General features: G+C 49.5%; 1 protein-coding gene across 5 annotated transcripts in view; it reads right to left on the reverse strand.

The window, feature by feature from the left end:
- pcdh7b (protocadherin 7b) overlaps positions 1–17451 on the reverse strand; it is a 103251-nt gene extending 85800 nt beyond the window's left edge. For 3 of the 5 annotated variants that reach the window (XM_041965172.1, XM_041965171.1, XM_041965173.1), the window contains exon 1: positions 14377–17412. In XM_041965172.1, coding sequence (XP_041821106.1) covers positions 14377–17412 — 3036 coding nt within the window. Of the gene's footprint in view, positions 1–14063; positions 14067–14376 lie in introns of all 5 variants that reach the window. The other 2 variants (XM_041965170.1, XM_041965169.1) reach the window with 2 other exon arrangements.
- Between the last annotated feature and the right edge of the window lie 1848 nt (positions 17452–19299).

Genomic DNA, 19299 nt, shown 5'->3' on the forward strand with positions numbered 1-19299 from the left:
AATGTATGATTGGAAATTGCCGCAAGTTCTAGATTCCTTTTCCCCCCCTCTCTTTTTATACCGCCTTCTGTTGAATATACCAAAACAATGTTTAAGCACTGTTCAGAGGCTTCTCGGGCATTAATTAGAGCTTTTTTGGTGTGAAACGCCAATACGTCGTGGTGCGGGCCAGCTGTGGACACTCAGAGGGGGACGCACTGGGTTTCCTGTCTCATTTCTGATGCTCGCTCACCAGCTCCGGTGGCGGCGCGCTCATCAGCGCGCACGGTTTAAACAGGGCTTTGAGGAGTCTTATAATTGTGCCTCATAATTAGTCAGTAGTCTGCTTTAAGAATGTTGAGGTAAACAGGGTTTAATTAGGAAGGATAGAGCAATCTGGGACAGATGTTGTGCAGGAGGGATCACACTGTGACTGTTTTCGGTTTGTGTCGCAGTGAGAGAGAGAGAGAGAAAAAAAAATCTCACTATTCCAGAAAGACAAAAAAAACTAATTGTTTCAAACAGCTTCGTGCACACACACACACACACACACACATGGCATGTCTGCAGTTGCAAGTGTGGTCTTGTTGAACACGGTGCACGGCTGCACCCGTGACAACAGAATGGACGTAAGACAAAAGTGAGGAATTCCAGCAATTGTTGTTTGTTGTGAGTATCTCAGCAGTGAAGAGCTAATGCGCACAGCCCTGCAGGGCGGGACCCCGACCATTTTCCTTCAGGGGACGGGGAAGCAGGGACAGGTATCCCGAGAATGTCTTTCTGACTTCCCCGCTAAGTGGCAGCTACACTACTTAAAACCTGCAGATGGGATCGCAGGCCTCCACCCGGGCTTAAGTCGCCACCGAACCACATGACACCCCTCCTCTGACGGACAGCGGCTGAACGAGGATCAGCGGCGACCAGTGTGGCAGTCAATGCGCCATTTTGGGAAAGTAACAAAAGCAAACACACCTAAGGCGGGTTTTTATGGATTCTAAGCCTTAAATAACCACGTCCGCTAAGCTGGAAGAACAGAGGGAGGGGGAGGACACAGGAGTGTGAGAACGAGAGCGAGAGCACAACACAGAGGAGAGATGGAGGAGGGTGCGCTGGTGAGAGAATGGAGTGCTAAAACGGAGATGATGAGAAGCACGGAGGGAGAGAGAGGAAGCAAGCTTTGAGGGGCAGATGATGAGGATGACGGGAAGCGGTGGGAGGGAGAGAGGGGAGAAGGGGGAGGAAGAAAAAAATCACGCATTCTTGACAGAAGCAACATGGCAGGATCACACAGCTATTTTTCATTCACACTCCTCTGCATTCGCACATGATTCCAAAGGTACCCAAGCCCCAAGGAAGCCTTCCAGCAAACACTGTTTGCCAATTTTTCAAACCTGTCACTCCCTTTCGGTGTATCAGCCTGTGCTGCACAAAGGGCCTCCTCCTAGCGCTGTCGCTACTGTTGTTGTCATTGTGCGCGATGCGAGGTAAACACGTGAGGCGGCGGCGTCCGCCCCCTCCCCCCAACCCCCACGATGCATCACCCTCAGCTCGCACTGTAAGGCGACGCACATTACTGTGGGAGGGACAGCTTTTTTTTCTTTTTTTTTTTTTTGTCTTGCACCCACATTTTGACAGCACACAATATCCGCGCGGCATATTTCAGTGGGTGTTGAAAAATCACACACACGCCTGAAAATATGACTTGGGTAAATAAGCGGCGATGGCTTGAGTAATACATAAGGCGAGGATGTGGGGATTGCACACATTGCCCTGTCAGTTCAGCAGTGGAGGTTCGAAGTGGCGCTGGTTGCCTGGTAATCCACATCATTTTTTACCTCCGTCTGAACCTTTTCGCGCCTCCTGGCTTCTCGTAAAAACGGCCGAGCCTCAGACGCCGTCTCGCCAACAGCCCAGGCTACGGCAGGCTTGCAGGTAAATTTAGCCGGCATGTCTCCCACTTGCAAAGACACACATGCCCACATGCACAGACACCTTTTTTTTTTTTTTTAACCTCCCTCGCTTTATCGCGCACGCAGAGGTGCACAGCATTCGCTGCCCACAGTGTTCATTATGAGCTTTGACACAAAGTCTGCAGAGGCGCTGAGGGTAGTAATCAAACGGGAGCCACGGCGTGCTCCTGAAGGCAGCCTGTTGCTGCCTTCCACCGAGGTGGGGAATATTGTATTTAAGGAATGCACTCCAGGCCTCTACTGGTGCCTGGCCATGCCTGGAGGAGCGTGTGCTGTACATGCAAGGATAATATTTCATGTTTGATTCAAATTCGCATTTGTTAAAGTTTAAAATAATCCTTAGTGTTCATGCCAGGAGAGGGTGTGAGGCAGAAATGCAAGGGTTAAAAAAGTTAAGTGTTTGTCGTGAAGGTGTGCGAACGCACAGAGCAAACACGTCGAAGCGCTGCAGGCGCTCTCGGGGGGGAGAAACAGTCAGGAGCCTTGGTGTCGTCACACAGACCGAGTCCCACTTCATTCGGCCGTGTGCGTGCCAAAAGTCATTACGGTGAAGAGATGCACTCAGGATAGATTTACACGTAAACACACACTTCGCTCCTGTCAATCAAGCGTCTGCTTTTAAGCTGCGGGCTGACGAGTCGCCTGCATACCTCTGAACACGACATCCCATTTCACAGCCCTCCAATCGACACACGCGCGGTCATGCGGTTTCTTCCTTATGCATACGAACACTAACAGTATTTATGTAACATGCCTCCTGTTTGATCCCTGACACCAGTCCCTTTAATCTGTCTGAATGAATCCATCGCTATTTAGCCGTCACGCTCCTCAGATACGGGTTGAAATGTGGAGGCCTTGTTTCATCTGTCTTTAAGATTCACGCTATTTGATGCTCTGGAAGACACTGGATTCCTCGGTGGCGCATCGCATCAGTAACAGACTCGACCTCACGCCTTTGGTGACTCAGATCTTATTAAATGTTTTTGTTTAGACACATCAAGCTCATTCTTCTCTCCTGGCTCAAGAAATACGGAGCACACATTGAACAACCCTGAATGGAAAAATACAATTTGCCGATCAGCTTCACTGATTTTTGTAAATATCTGCTTGTACTGAATTTGGTGGCAGCAACACGTCTCAAACAAGTTGGGACAGGAGCCGCAAAAGACTGGAAAAGTTGCGGAACGCTCCAAAAACACCTGTTTGGAACATTCCACAGGTAAACAGGCTCATTGATTACAGGTGATAGTATCATGATTGGGTATCCTGGAAAGGCTCAGACGTTCACGAGTGAGGGTGGAGCGAGGTTCACCCTTTTTTTTAAATCAGGGTGGTTTTTCAAATCCCTAAAGTCCAGTTTCATGATGTTAAGCACATCCCTCAGGCAGGGAAGGATGCAGGAAACGGTTAACCGGCGGGCAGACGTGAGGTGGTGCCCAAACACTATAGCCTTGAGTTCAAGAGCAAAGTATTGTGCCGCCACTGATGTTCTCTCACTGTCTAATTTGATCTCATGAATCAAGAACTCTGAGTGGGGAGGGCGGTAAATTACGGGTCCCTAAGGAGCTGTGACACAGGGAAGAGATGAGCCCATTGTAGTGAAGCAACTGCTGCCAATTTAGTGCTCAGGGACCTTCATCTTTGAAATGCTCCCAGCTTGCCCAGGTGGCTCTATCAAAAGAGTTTAGTGGAACATGACGTTCCCACGCCTCATCCAACTCCGGGCCAATGCTGTTAGAATACCGTGACTTTTTTTTTTTTTTTGGGTGGGGGGAGCACGTTGCCCCTGAGCTCCGCTTTTGGCAGTGATGTGCCTGAATTACCGGGTACAAGCGACATGAGAGAGCAGTGGAAACCTTTAAAAAAAAAAAAAAAAAAACTCCAGGCATATGGCCATGGGAGAAGTTGAAGTCGGTGGGGGCGAGTGCGGCGGAGGTATATTGCCATAGTAACAATGGATAGCCCACCAAGGATTCCTGAGCAAACACAGGCATACGGTTTAAACAGCGACTGAGGATCCTCGCCAGTGTGCCTCCTTGTTCAAACTAAATCATGCTGGCACAGATAAGGCTGGCGTTTTAAACATAAATTACAAGGTCTCCAATTGTCATGTCACGTGCCCAGTTCACGGAGAGAAGAGACTGCCTCGGCGAAGAAAAGCTCATTCAGACAGATTCAAAGGGGCAGACATGCACACACACATGCGCACGCCCTGACGTAAATCTTTCAAATGTGCAGAGGAAGGAAGGGGAGGCGAGGGCGGCGTGCATGTCAAGCGCATTCACGTTGACATCAAACGGTCGGCCGCAATCGGCCTCACCGGGGGGACGGCAATCACGCGGCGCTCAAACACTCGCTGCAGCACCCGCAGAATTCAGACGGCGGTTAAACAGAAAGCAGCAGCCCCCCCCCCACCTCAGAGTCCGGCCGGGGATCTCCACAACACACTCGTAAATGTCACCCATGTAGGCACTTAGCTGCTTGTCAAAGTCCCCCCCCCTCACGTCGCCAGTTCATAAGAGCTCTTCACTGTGTGATAAGCTTCCTTTATGCACTTATGTTCCCAGCAGTTCGCCTCCTTCCGCCGGAGCCTGTTATTAATATATCATTATGGACAGAATAAATGTGATGAATCTGACGTTAAGTGAAGCTTATTAAGCAAAAGGCCGGGTTTGGAAGAAAAGTTGAGGTAAAATATGAGAAACCTGCTCGTGTTTAAGCCGGCCCTGTTCACCATTATTCTAATCATTTTACCGCCCCCGGACGTGTCAATTTGATTGATACCGTTGCCTTTCCCGCAATCCCAGACCTCATCAACCTAGGAAAAAAAAACAAACAAAAAAAAAGTGTAAGAACATTCCCTGTTTTCCCCGCCTCTGTGGGCTCGCTCCCCTTCAAGGCACTTCTCGCCGCTGAATCCACTCTGTAATTTACAATTGGCTATTGTGTCCCAAGTGTTGCGTTGGACCAGTCAGCGCGAATGAACCATGTCAAAGACCGGTCTCTCAGTCTTGATTACATCCCCCTGCCTCTCCCCCTCCATAATTGCATCAAACCGAGCGAAAGCCACAGCTCAGAACGCGCAATTATCCACGCACCTGAGTTCACCCGCTCATTCGCGAGCCAGAGCGGACGGTTTGATTGAATGTTTGTGGTAGTAGTTGCGGAGGACGCCGTTGCTGGGAGGAGAAACGGGGAGGAGGAGTCCATCTCCTCAGATACTGCGAAGAAAAGGAGTAAAAGGTGAAACCAGAGCTCGATAATAAACAGGCTATAGGGCGAGGTGCCGCAAATCAATACCTGAAACCATATTAAATGTCTGGAGCTCCTCAATCCGCAGAAGAATTTGTCTGACTAAAGCCGGCATTACAGTCATCTCTATTTTATTTTGCAGTTTGCAACAGGGCAGGCGTATGGGAATATACAGCATATGAGGACCTCTGTCAGACTATACAGACTTTATTCTGGCAGAATGATATATGGCTCAGTTACAGAACAAAACTTTTCATCTTAACAAGTTTCTTAACTACCGTTCAGTCTTGAAACTACGTTTTTCTTTGAAAGACGCTTATTTGTCAAATACGGCAGCTTCAGTGGGCCTACACCTCAAACTATGATGCGTCCCCCTCCAGTGTATTGTACACATGCAGATGTAACTTCACTTACATACATAACGCAGGGCTTTCACCCAGCAGACCGGGGTTCTGGTCCAGTGTCTGACTCATGCAGCCAGCCCAGCCTCCTCCATGTTCAGACTCCTCACACTCTTTACACTAATCACTGTGTTCATTATTGATTTATCTTGTGAAAAGTAGTTAAAAAATTTCCATATTTGTCCTAAACCTTAAAAATATTCAGTTTACTGTCATATTGCATTGCATTTATATACATTTCTGCTTGATAAATCACAGATTCTCCACCAATCAATCAGCTTCCTCATTGATTGTGTCACCACGACGATTCTTGCAGAACAGGAAAAAAAAAAAAGTGGATTTTTCTCAACTTGCAGGCAGCTTCTACTCAGCTGACCCCTGTCCTATATCTCAATTCTCTGTCCTCCTTTTCTACATGACGTTCAGTCAGTAATTGAGTGCAAGATGAAAGAGATCCACAGAAATACTGCGACTGTTCAAAGAAGATCCAGTGTATCAGTATAATGTCGAAGTACTGCGAGGGCACGTCAGTCATCGCAGCGTTCACATTTCAGTTGAATCCAACATGGCTGCATGCAGCACGATGAAGGAGCCGGCCAAAGGAAGCACACACCAAGACGGAGGCAAATTGAAAAATTAGCATTTTTCCAAAGCGCTCTGGCTGGACTTCATATTTCAGTTGATTTGATAGCAGCTACCTAGCGAGGCCGCTCGTAAACACCAGCTGCCCCGTGACCTTCATTCTTCAGCAGGCAGGCAGGCAGGCAGGCTCCTCCAGCCTCCGACAAGAGTTATCGGGCCTGGCTAATGGCCTGCTCTCTGCCAGGTAAGGCTATCGATACAGGGGCTTCTCCTGCCCCCCGCGGGCCGCCCTGCTAATGAATATCTCTGCTTTCTTTTTTTTTACATGCTTTTCCAGAGTTTAATGCATGCGTGTCTGCGCTGCATGTGGTTGAAATTATCTATCACGCCGGTGTCCAATAAACGGCCGGGTCGGGGCAGAGGAGCTCCCCGTGCCTTGCTCGAGGGCGCTCGCAGTTAGAGCGAGGGTCGTCGTCCGCAGGCGCCGCTCGAGCTTGTCGCGGGTTTTTACCGGTTGAGGATAAAGCACAGCTCCAGCCTTCGGGCTCCATCTGCCTCTGCGCACATGTGTGCAGGGAGTGTACGTAATAACCAGACACACATACAAATATAATGAACTGCATTCCTTGGGTAAACAGAGCAGCACACGTGCACACACACACACACACACACACACACACACACACACACACACACACACACACACACACACACAGAGAGGATATTGAAACCCTCTCAGGCATGTCGCCGCGCGTGTGCCTGGCGTGCAGGATGATGGAGAGGCTGAACTGTGGAGGCCCCGTTTGCTCTCCTCTCCAGCCCTCACAGGATACACACACACACACACACACGCTCATACTGTACACCCACACACTTTATCACATCCTTACACATGCACATCCAGCACAGTGTGCGTACCCGCTGAGTACACATGCACAAACTTTCACACAGGTCCCCCCAGGCTTTGATGGATGGTCGGTGAGTGCTCTACCTCCTGTTTCATACACATATAATCTCATTTGGGGGCCACATGGTGGGAGAAGCACCAGAACAGGGCTAATAGAAGCAGTCAAGCTGTCCTATTCCTCCCCTCCCCAAGTCAAGTCATATCCATTATATTCTGCTGCTTAGCAAATATGTATGCAGCCTCTTAATAAAAAGCAATATCCTTTGGACAAAAAAAGGCAAAGCTTTCAGTTGCATTATTTATCCCCAACAACTCTTAATGTGTCTCATGCAGCCAGGAGATCTCCGTGCATCTTAATGTTTGAGCAGCTTCTTCGTACAATAGAAGGGAGGTCAAAGTCAAAAGGGGGGAGTGTGCAGGAAGAGAGGTAGAACAGGTGCATGTCTGTCAGAGCCTTAAAAAAAAATCAATGTGCGCCTGAACCCGGGGTGAAGGTTGTACCTATTAAATACGCTTCGATTACACTGCTGAACTTGTTAACTTTCCCCCTGTCAACGCCGCTCAGTAGGTGCCCGCGCAGACTCCCGGCGAGTCCGCCATCTTTCCTCCGTCCATCTGGGAGACGACTCAAATTGTCTTTCTCTCCACCTGTCAGCTCCGCTTAATAAACAAGTTCACTTTGCGCTGAGGAGCTTTACAGTTGGCCCGCCGGAGCAAAAGGTGGCACTTAGGGGTAAATTATGGATCAACACGTCTGGCTTTCATGGCTCTTATTCTCATTTCCACGAAGGCCGCGTGTGACAACTCAGCTGACGCCGGATGGGGTTTAAATCGCAGCGCCCTGACGGGGGAGGGGGGTTGGTGCGCGGACCCTGCTGGCAGTTCCCTTGACACCCTGCACCCATGTGAGCAACAGTGACAGGGAGTGATTCATCTGATTCATAGCGATGCCTCGTCCACGGCGAGGAGAGAGAGGGAGGCGCGCGCACAAGCACCCACCAAACAGACGCTCCGCCCGTCAGAGAATCATGCAAAACAGCACAGATGCAAAGACCCCTCTTCCTCCTGTTCGGGTCGGCATCAAGAGAACAGACGGCCTCTGACCTTTCCGCAAAACAACAACAAAAAAGCGACATTATTATGGGACTGACTCCGCCAGACTTTTTTTGTTTTTTTGCAATTTTGATGAGGTACAGTGTCAGAATAAACAAAACGCCGCTGTTTTGCCTATTAGTCTCGCAGACGGGAAGCCTTACGTCTGATCCGTGTTGCGATCCAGCTCGTCGACACTGAACTATTCCCCAGGGTTGTACACCAGCACGGCTAAGTGATGTTCTCATTTAGTTGGTTCGAGCTTCCACAGTCGATACAAGAGAGCTGCTATCGAGGCAAAACAACAAGGCTAGCATAGCATATCATAGACCTTGGGAGCCTTGTAAAAGTCAATTTACTGTACAAACTCCTACTAACAATTGCCGTGGAAAAACAAGCCTGCAATATGGTGAGTACGCAGTGATTGATAGTGCCACAGGAAAGGCAAATCTGCAGAAATGAATCGGCTTTATCCTGGTGAGCCCCATCTAATGCGATCGCTGCCGAGTATGAAATGAAATTCCATTTTCGATGACATCAAATTGAAAGAAGCGGCGAGAAGAAGGTGGCATCTCCGACACTGCCACTTACAATCAGCAGCGTGGAGAGCAATCAAGGTGGCATGCGGCTTAAATTTCTTGTCTGTTTCGTCCCTCTAACCCCCCCACCCCCACCTCCTTCTCTGTATTATGAATCTTATTGTGATGTTGCAGATGAGGCGGGGCTCCTTCAGCTCCTTCAATCACGAGTATTTATTTTCACGTAAAGACAACTGAGCTCACTGGCACGTTTCTTGCATGTAGAGAAGAGGAAAGAAAAAGAAGATGAAGAAATGAAGCATTTCCTTTCATGCTTTCCCCCTACAGGTAAAAAAAAAAGAAAAAAAAAAGCCTCAGCTCTAACATATCATGCAGAGTAATATAGCAGAAACCGTAGCAACCAGTTATAGCAATCTCCCTCAGCCTCTCTCTCTCTGTGCCCACCATTTCAGCCAGCGTATCAGGTACGTCTAATCCTTAGATTAGTAATTGCCTTAGAGCGAACGCATTCAAATCACCAAACCAAATTATAGCAGAAAATGCTGCCCGCTGCAATTTCATGAGTATTACTGCGCACTCTTACTCCTTCCATTTTCCTTTTGGAACATAAACAACAAAAGCCCGAGCAGCCATAGATTGAATTAAGCCGTAATAGATCCAAAACAATTTTTGATAAAATTAGACACAGTCGGCGGTGCGCAGCTCCACACAAAGGACAAATGCTAATAATAATGTGCCAATAAACAAACCAGCGCAATGCACATCATCTCATTTCTCAGTAAATGCAAGATTTCCAGATTGTTTTTTTCTTTTCCCACCTCCCCCTGAACACCTCATGCTGAATTTCAGTGCACTTGTTTTGTGTTTCATGATCACGCAGAACACTTTGACAGTTTTCATTATGTAGAGAAGAAGCATCTACTTTCTGCGCTTATTCCGGAAGTGGGCTGCCCTGCATCGGCGATCGCAGAGGGCGGGGGGGTGGGGGGAGGGTGACCGAACATGTGGGAGCTCCTGTGGAAGCTCTTATCAAGTAATTACCTGATTGAGCTCAATGAGGGACTGACTGCCACAACAAGATAAAATCACGCGAGAGCCGTCGGGGGAGTGTGGCGCCTGCAAGTGACTGCCAGAGAAGAATACACAAAGGTTTATGCAGCGGGGGCGCGATGGCTTAATCCCATGTTCAGGTGTTCATATCGAACTGAGGACACCTGAAACGCAGGGTCACTGGGGCTTTGCCAGTTGCATTTAGGTCAGCTGTGGCTTTTCATAGGTGTTTAGGCAGCTACATTTTGTAGGTTAAAACAAATGAGGCCAGAGGCAAAGTACTGCATTTCCATATTGGTTTCCTGATCTGCCTGGGGCCTGAAGGGCGATCACATCCTATGTTTTGGCTACAAACACCACTCAGGTGACCTCCATTTGCATGGCGATGTTGTTTGTCCTGCGAGAGTGCGGCGGGGCGAGGGTTTGCCCTATGCAAATCAGACGCTCCACGGCTGGATCCGGCTCGCGCCAGAGAGAAGCTGCAGCTACGGGGGGGGGGGGGGGGGGGGGGGGGGGGGGGCGCAGGAGGAGCAGCTGGCCGGAGCGTGGGAGGTGAACGTCGGTGCCCGGGTTAAGGGCGATGTCCAGTTACGCCTGCCGCATCAGCCCTGAGGCGGGATAACCAGGTATAAGCGTGAGAACCGGAGCTTTCGCCTGCCCTGAGGGGCTACGCTGCGAGAGCATGGAATACAAGCTGCTGTGGCTCACCGCTGATTAAAAGTGATCCACCTGGGCACGAGTGGCGCTTTGAAGTGCAATGATGAAACAAAGCCTGATGGCTTGTGCTAATTCGATGGCTAAGTGATTTCATTCCTCACTACATTACGGTTGGACAGCATTATTTTCTGGCACTGGATAGAACAGAAGCTACTGCCAAAAGTAATAAAGTTAAGTGTTCTGTTCGGTGCACGCACCACTCATCGGCATGCAGACGCAAGGGCTGGACGCAGGTCGGGAAGGGGTTTACAGACCAAGCGCAATGCAGCCGGCGAGGACGAGGAAAAACAAGAATAAGATGCAATCAAAGGAGTTACAGGAGGAGATGAGATGTCATGTCTGCTGGCCCTCCTGTTCGAGGCCTCAGCAGCTGCTGGGTGACACGCTGGCTTCTCGCTCACAGTCAGACCGGCTTAATGACTGTTTAAATGTCTGATGGGCTAAAAAGGAAGGCTCGCCTCGCCGATAAACTCCCTCAGTTGCCTGGTTACCTGCCCGAGCGGGTTGCCTGTGCAGTTATTGTAAGATTAGGTTGGCGGTGAGAGAGAAAGACGGAACCCGACACCTCAGAGATTACAGTCAATGGTCAGCAGTACTCCTCCCCCTCCTCCCTCCTCCTCGTCTTTCTATCCCTCCACCCGACCCCAAGTCCCTTGTGAAACAGTAGGGGCCATTCTCTACACCGCTAACAGGGCCGTCTTTCTTGTGCTTGTCTCTATCTCTTCCCACAGAGGACAGAAAGAGAGGGAGTGGTAAAAGAGAAGGGCTTGTGGGTGAGGGAGTGAGTGAGTGTGTGTGTGTGTGTGTGAGAAAACACACATAATGAAAAACATCCCTTATCGTCACTTCGTCATAAATCTAAACCGTACTGGGGTTAAACTGGTTCAACTTCATCTGTGGCCAAACGTGATAAAACAGTCAAATCTAAATCGAAGCTCTGTGATGTGAATAAATCTGAGGAAGTGAAACTGTAACACCTTTACATCTGAGAAAAAATTAAATATAAAAACAGCAAAATGTTAATGGTGTTCATTGATGCAGCCATTTTCAGCCACTAATCCAGATCTTGCACAAATTGTTCCCTTAACTGAGGCACATTAGTGTCCTTGAGTGCTTTATTATGTCTTTAGCTGGAGTGGCACTTATGTGAAAACAGAATATTTTTAGATGCAGCTTCCCTAAAATCAAGAGCATGACCGCTCCACTACTTAATCTAATATAGAGGTGGCTGTTTCATGCCATAATTGGAGCACATGAATGCACACCTTCTCTTCAATTAGCTCTCCTGTGCAGCCATTAAATTATACCCTATTCACCCCAGCAGAATCTATCAGCAGCGGGTTTTTAGCAAGCCCATGGGACACATCAGGAAACTCTGCAAAACTCAGGCCCAGAGCTGAGCTCCAGATGATCATGCACGCATTTATTTCCTCCCTTCTGTCTTAGCAAAACATCCCTAAACCGCTCACAAGTGGTCCAAAACGCTGCTGCCAAGCTTCTGACCAAGTCCTCCATGAGGCCGCATGTAACGCCAATCCGTAAAATTCAGACCCCAGTACGAGACTCCTGTAATTACGCTTCGAGGCCTGCACCTGCCTGCATGGAGGAGCTACTGCAGCCACGTGATAGCAATAGGAATCTGAGGCGCTCTGATCAGGGCTCACTGGCTGCTCCTCGCTCCGGGCTCAAAACAAAAGGAGACTTTTGGAAGTCCCTCCCGTTGGACTTTGGATGTGTGGACACTGCTGACACCTTTAAAAAGCAGCTTAACACCCGTTTCTCTCCACTTGCTTTCCATCAGTGTGTTTGTGTGATTTCTGTTTCGGCCTCTTGTTTTTAGCTTGCTTTTGTCTGCTGTTAAAGTCTGATGATCTGCCTCTCATTTTTCTTTTTTATTTGTGTGAAGCACTTTGTGACGTATGTTCTCACTATTACTATATTACATCGTTATGCAACAGACAACCTTTATACCTCTGGGGTCATTAAATGCTGAACAGGCTGCACCGCAGAAAAAAAATGAACCACTGAACACCTTCTTTACTGTCCTTTTACGATCTGAGTATCACGAGAAAATACTCTTTGCACGTTATGGTTTTGTCCATATTCTAGCGAGTGCACAGTTCATAAAAGTTACCGCAGAATCAGAGAGTAAATAAATAATTATATAAGCGGAGCACAGTGACACACAATACATGCTGCTGCCGCAGCAGCAAATAGAGTGCCCTTTTAATTATGCAGGAGACATCCGAAAGCAACAGCACTCCTCACACTCTGGGAAGCAGCTCAGTGAATACACCATATTAGAAGCTGTTAGAGACAGAGTAGGGGAAGAGAAGGGATAGGAGTAAAAGGGAAGTGAAATGATTTGAGAGAAGTAGCAAGAGGGGAAGGGGGGGGGTGTAGAGAGATGAGAGTGGAGATTTAAAAAGAAACCACTGCGAGAATAAAAGGCAAGGCAGACAGCGCCATTGTAAAGGGAATGATGTGGCGGAAGCTGAAAAAACTGAGAGAGAAAAAGGAAAAACAGGCAGCGCGGGTGGGCGCGAGGCACCCAAGGATGTACTGCACAGGGCCAAAGGAGAGCTTGACGGAGGAAAGGGCGACAGTGGGGATGGGATGTAAAAATATGAACAAAGAGATATCGAGAGGGAAAAAAAGAGGAAAACAAAAACAGAAAATAGAGAAAAAAGAAGCAATCCAGCTGTGTTCTGGGAGAGAAAAGCACTTCTGAATTCTAAAGGTGTAGTGCTGACACCAAGTAAAAGAAAGATCAATAATTCATTAGACTGCCACAGAAAACACATAAAACAGTAATGTTCTTTTTTTTTCTCCTGAAAACGCAAATCAGCCGACTTCATTATGCATTAACTTTGCTTCTTGCCGTTGTTGCACATAACTGCAAACAAACAAAAAAGAAATAGCCCAAGAGTAGAAAGACTGAACTGATGAAAGCACAGATTTCCTGGAATTTGAATATCACATCATGCCACCTACACCGTTTTCCAGCACTGCAAATGGAAGAAAAGAGTTATTGAGAGAGGGGGGGCGGGAGCAAAAACAGAGAGGAGGTAAGACTGCAGGAGGGTGGAGGAAAAGCAGGTAGAAAATGGCAGACAGAGGGGGAAAAAAAACGATAAGGAGGGTAAAAGAAACTGAGGCACAATGTGGGAGGTGATATAAAAATGTCCAATTTCACTGGTAGGTCAGTGAATTGATGCAGACCCCGAAGTGCAGAAGAATGTTAATATGACCTCCTGGCCAGATGTTCCTACTTACGCCGAGACTGTAAAACTGTCTCACAAGCCTAACAAAGCCATGTTTGTGCTGCGTTCGCCCTCCATCTACCTTTCTCTCTTATCCTCTTTTGTTTTTTTTTTTTCTACCTCCCTTTCACAAAAAGACAAGGCAGCCTTGTCGCAGACAGAGGGCAGGGCAGGGCTTGACACGGCTAAGGGGAATGTAGCCGGGCCCCTGCCTCACTCCCCTCTGGGATAAAATAACTGCAAACCAAACCCTTATGTGAGCTGTCTGCAACACTCTGACACACATTTGCCGAGGTTAGCAGTTGTGACACCCCCTGACGGAAAAGGCAGCCTCGGCGCCGCCGCGATGAGAGCGAAAAAGTTGGTCGAGGGGTAACAACGCCCCCTCCTAAGCTAATCTAAACCTTTCCCTTCCCTTTCAATATTACATGTGAATGGCACTCCAAACCAAAACAGATCAATACCGCTAACTTGACACACATTAGCACCATAAAGGCAACAAGACTACTGAGACTAGCCCTGTCAGAAAGCATTATGGTAGAGAGAACACTAAGAGGAAGAAACAGAGGACATTTAAGAGTGGTGGAGGGGGGGAAAAAAGAACATGGAGACGTGTCTTCTTACCTGTTTGTTGTACTTGTTGATAGTTTGACTGCTGTATTCGGAGCAGTGGTCAGATCCAAGGGAAATGTTATCTCCGGTGCCAACAAACGTGTTGGCAGGGGGCAGGTCCTGAACTGCCTGGTGCTTTTTACCAGCTGTCGGCGACTGCGGGTGAAGCTGGACGGTGGGGAGTGGTGAGCTGGACTTGTAGTGTCGGGCCAGATCTGGGCTCCCCGGCCCTCCGTTGACTGAACGGTAGCGGCCCATGCCCGGGCTGTCCGACAGCTTCTCGTTGACGCCGTCGTAGCGCTGCCCGTTGGGTTTGGAGGCCTCCACGGTGACGATGCTGCTGTAGAGTGGCTGTTTGGACTTCTGCTTCTTCTTATCCTTCTTGGGCTTCTTGGACTTATCGTGCTGCTGCGGTGTGAAGAAGTCTTCATGATCCTTCTTGCCAGCCTCGTAGCCGTTCTTATTCTTGGGGCGGCAGTAACGGGCCATGACAACGACTAGAATAATGAGGATGACTGTCATGATGCCAGAAACTACCCCAATTACGATGCTTAACCGCTGCTTGCTCAGATCGTAGTTGGGGTCACCGGCAATGTTGGTGTTGAGAGACGTGCTCAGGCTCTTCGCCACCTGGGCCTCCACCACTGTGGAATTGGAAAGAGTCTCGTTAACATACACGTGAACCAGTGTGGTGGTGCTCTGCGAAGGCTGGCCGCTGTCGTTCACCTGGACCACCAGTCTGTGGAGGCCGTAGTGCTTCTGCTCCAACTTTCCCACCAGAGAAATGACCCCGGTGCCCCCATCAATCTCAAACAGCTTGAAGGGGTTTCCCCCAATGATGCTGTAGGTCAGGTCGGCGTTGATGCCGGTGTCGGTATCGGTGGCTATGACAGTTCTGACTACTGTTCTGACATTGCTGGAGGGAGGAAGGAGGGTGTAGGAGCTGTTTAAAGGGAAAGTGACCGTTGGTGCGTTGTCGTTTTCATCCATGACAAAGAGCGAAACTGTGGCGGTGGCGGATCTGGGAGGGTCGCCTCCATCCACCGCTTTGACCCGGAACGTGTATGTGGTTTTCTGCTCTCGGTCAAAGGACAGGGTGGAGAAGATAGTCCCAGTGTCGTTCTCGATTGAAAAGATTTCCTCCTCTTCCTCGATGAACAGACTCATCTCTGCATTTTGGCCTTTATCTGCGTCAATGACTGTAACCATGCCAACTGGGCTGTTTGGCTCAAGGTTCTCCTTGACATAGAAGGTGAACACATCCTGCATGAACTTCGGTTCGTTGTCATTCTTGTCGGCCACAAGGATAACCACTGTTGCAGAGCCCTGAAGGGTGTTTATGCCCTTATCTTTGGCTATCACTTTGAATTCATAGCGCTCTGTTTGCTCTCTGTCCAGAATGGTGTTTACTCTGATGTCTCCACTGTCTGCATCGATAGAGAAAATCCCATTTACTGACGAGTCCAGGGAGTAGGCGATTTCAGCGTTCTTTCCACTATCTGCGTCAATGGCTGCCACTGTTGTCACCCTCTCGCCTGGGGCATTGTTTTCTGGAAATGACACCTCTACAACATTCTGGCTGAAGACGGGAGGGTTGTCGTTCGTGTCGCCCACTTTGACGATAAGAGAGTTATTGCTCGCCAGACTGGGGCTTCCAGAGTCCACAGCCACGATGACCACATTGTATTCCTGTGTGGCCTCGTAGTCCAGCGGTGCGGATGTGTGGAGGAAATATTTCTTTTTATTCTGCTCGCCCTCCATCTCACTGGCGGGTTTGAGCTGAAAGGGCACATCCCCCACCACCGTGCAGGTCACAATGCCATTTTCCCCCTGGTCACGGTCGGACACCTGGACTAAGGCAATGGGTGTGTCCACCACCACATCCTCAGCCACGTTGGCTATCCCGTCTTTTAAGAAAATGCGTCCGATTTTCCGTATCTCAATAGCAGGGACGTTGTCGTTCTCATCCTTGATGTTCAACACCACAGTGGCCTTGTCCATTTTCGGTGGCTGGCCTCGGTCACGGGCCATTACTGTGAACCTCAGCTGGCTCACTTCTTCACGGTCAATGCGGTGCAACACACTCAGCCACCCCGTGCTCTCATCCAGCCTCAGCAGCCTCCTTACTGACTCTGTGGCTGCCCCAAACACATACTCTATTTGACCATTAACCCCCACGTCTGCGTCAGTCGCTTTGAGCTGCAGTATGGGGGCACCGGGGGAGCTGTTTTCCGGCAGGTCAGCCTCATACACGCTCTTCTCGAACCGAGGGCTGTTGTCATTCACGTCGGTGATCATCACCCTCAGAATGGCCTGGGAGGAGCGAGGGGGATCGCCTCCATCCCTAACGCGCAGTGTGAGCTCATACGAGTCTCTCTGTTCCCTATCAAGGGCCCCTTTAATGATGAGTTGAGGCTGCTTCTCTCCATCAGTGGTGTCAGCAACTTGCAGTTCAAAGACGCTGCTCCTGCTCGCGCCGTCCTCAAATCTCCTCTTCCCCGAGTATGCATCCCCAGAAGAGCCCAAGCGCCTCGAGTTCTCCCCATTGTCCTGGATGAGCTCATATCTCTCTATTCCATTTCTGCCAAAATCTCTGTCCGTGGCTGTGGGCAGCAGATAAAGGGTTCCAATCGGTCTGTTTTCCTCCACAGACAGTGTCAGGACAGGGGAAGGGAAGGACGGGGTGTTATCATTTATATCTAATATGATGACTTTTCCCTCAAAGAGGTCGACCCAGCTCTGGGCTGGTCCGATCACTGACACTTCAAAATCTATAAAGCACTCATTTTCATCAAATATCATTTGGCACTGCTGTAATTTTTCACGGTCTATGCGCCTCTCGTTGGTGGTGAGCTCACCTGTTATGTTGTCTATTTTGAAAAAATCGGAGCCCGATTCGAGCGTGAATGTCACCTCGCCGGACCCGGCGACAATGCCCAGGTCGGCGGCTACGTTGCCGACCCTGACATCGGCGGGTCCCTCCTCGGCCAAGCGGTACCGGAGCACTTGCTTGGCAGCGGGCTGATGCACAAGCTGCAGAATGAGCATGCAATAGTACAAATAGTCCACTGCACCAGTAGTCCTCATTGTTCTCCCCTGCAAAAATGTCCACTAGACTTGAAAAAATGTCCACTTAGACTTTTAAAAAATGTCAAAAAAGAAGGATTTAATCACTAAGGGGGAGAGTCCGAATGTGGAGGAGAAATATCGTTTTCATGAAGAGCAAAGCCCTCTGTTGCGGGATGCGTGAGACTTCATCCCCCGGACGACTTCCTACATCGCTCCTGCTGCAGTGAAAAGCAGCAAGTGCACGGGCTTTCGCCTCTTCTCTGCTTTTCCTCCTCTAGCACTGGATGTTAGTTGCTCTTTCCTTGTTTGAGTTAAGGGGGGAAAAAACCCGGCAATGATATCAAAAACACACCAGCGAGGGCTCCGTGCGCTCCGGGCGGTGCCACAAATATTTGAATTTCGTGCGCGTAAAAGCCAAAAACGTTACTGTCCGAGCATCACATCACCAGAAAGTGAATTCAGTCCATATCCAGTTTTACTCACAGTATGTGGCAAGAATCTCCTTTCTGGGTGAGGCTGCAATATTCCTCCGTCCGACGATATGTCCACATATGTCAAAGGATCATTTAAATGTCCGCGCAGTTTCCAAACTCATCGCACGGCGAGTGTCGGCGGCGCGGAGCCTGTCAGCTCTCCGGTCTGGAGAGTGTTGAATATGGAGCAAATTACCTGTCCGGTTGCCTACTCTGCTCTCTCCCTCCAAGTCACTCGCAGCCAGCAGACTGTGTAGTTCTCTCTCTCCTCTTGCGAGACAACTCCACGGCGCACAGCCGACTGAAAATTCAAGGTTGCGTGAAATAGAAAACTCAAACGGAAGAGGGGAGAGGAAATAAAAAAAGGAAATCCCCTCAAAAAAAATGTATATCCGACGCAGTTTTCAGCAAGCGGCGGTTGGATTCCTCAGTGTGTCCAGCATATTCAGCCTGTTCCCTCACCTGCAGACGCGCCGCATCTGTTGGCAGCCCCTATCTGCAGCACTGTGAGAGGGATTCACAAATGATATTGCAGTCTCTCTCTCCCCTTCTCTCTCTCTCTCTCTCTCTCTCTCTCCCGCTCTCTCTCTCCACCTCTCCACACACCCCCACCCTCCCCCTATGGTTTCTTCTCCCCTAGCAGCGCACGTAAACAGGGTCGGACTTGGTCCTGAGCGCCGGGGTCCAGACGCCTGCAGACACTATTTGACGAAAAGGGACAGAGGAGGGAGATGCCTCGGTTATAGTGGGTTTTCATCGGTGTTTTCTCGAGACGCGTCTCGGCACTTTGTGAGCACAGTTCGGATGCTTCGCGCTGATGCTCTCTTGCGAGCGATGCCGCGAAATATCCGCTTCAAAAAAAGATTCATTTGAATGTCCTTTACATCATAGCAAGCATTGTAAAGACACGTTATTACATTCTGCAGCCTCTGTGGTGGGGCGCGCGGATGCTTTGCAGCAAGAGATTCCTTGAGTGACAGGCAAACGCAAATTCAAAGCCTAACTTTTACGCACTCTTCGGGGTGGCGTGAGTTATCAGCCTCCAGCACGGGGCTGTTCCGGATCTCGGCCCGGCGTCGTGCGACGCGGCCGCTGCAGGACAGGCGAGACGGGACGGGGCCGGCTGTGTGCGCAGTGCTGTGGCTTCCCTGTGGTTACTAACAGGAATGCGTGTGGTCGCCGGTGGCTGCGCTCCCCGGCGCGGCGGGCTCGGTTGCCTTTCCCCCCGCGTGCGTGCTGCTCGGTCCACTCAGCATCCAGGAATTTGAGACCGCGGCTACGAACTCATTTGCATAAAGAGGAATAAAGAGCGCGATCCCTCCTGCGCGCCCCCCCTCAGACGGCCTGAACAAGGGGTTCTTATCCGGCCACTGCGCAAACCCAACTCCCGGTG

This window comes from Chelmon rostratus, chromosome 23 (genome assembly GCF_017976325.1).
Source record: "Chelmon rostratus isolate fCheRos1 chromosome 23, fCheRos1.pri, whole genome shotgun sequence".
NCBI classification, from domain to species: Eukaryota; Metazoa; Chordata; class Actinopteri; order Chaetodontiformes; family Chaetodontidae; genus Chelmon; species Chelmon rostratus.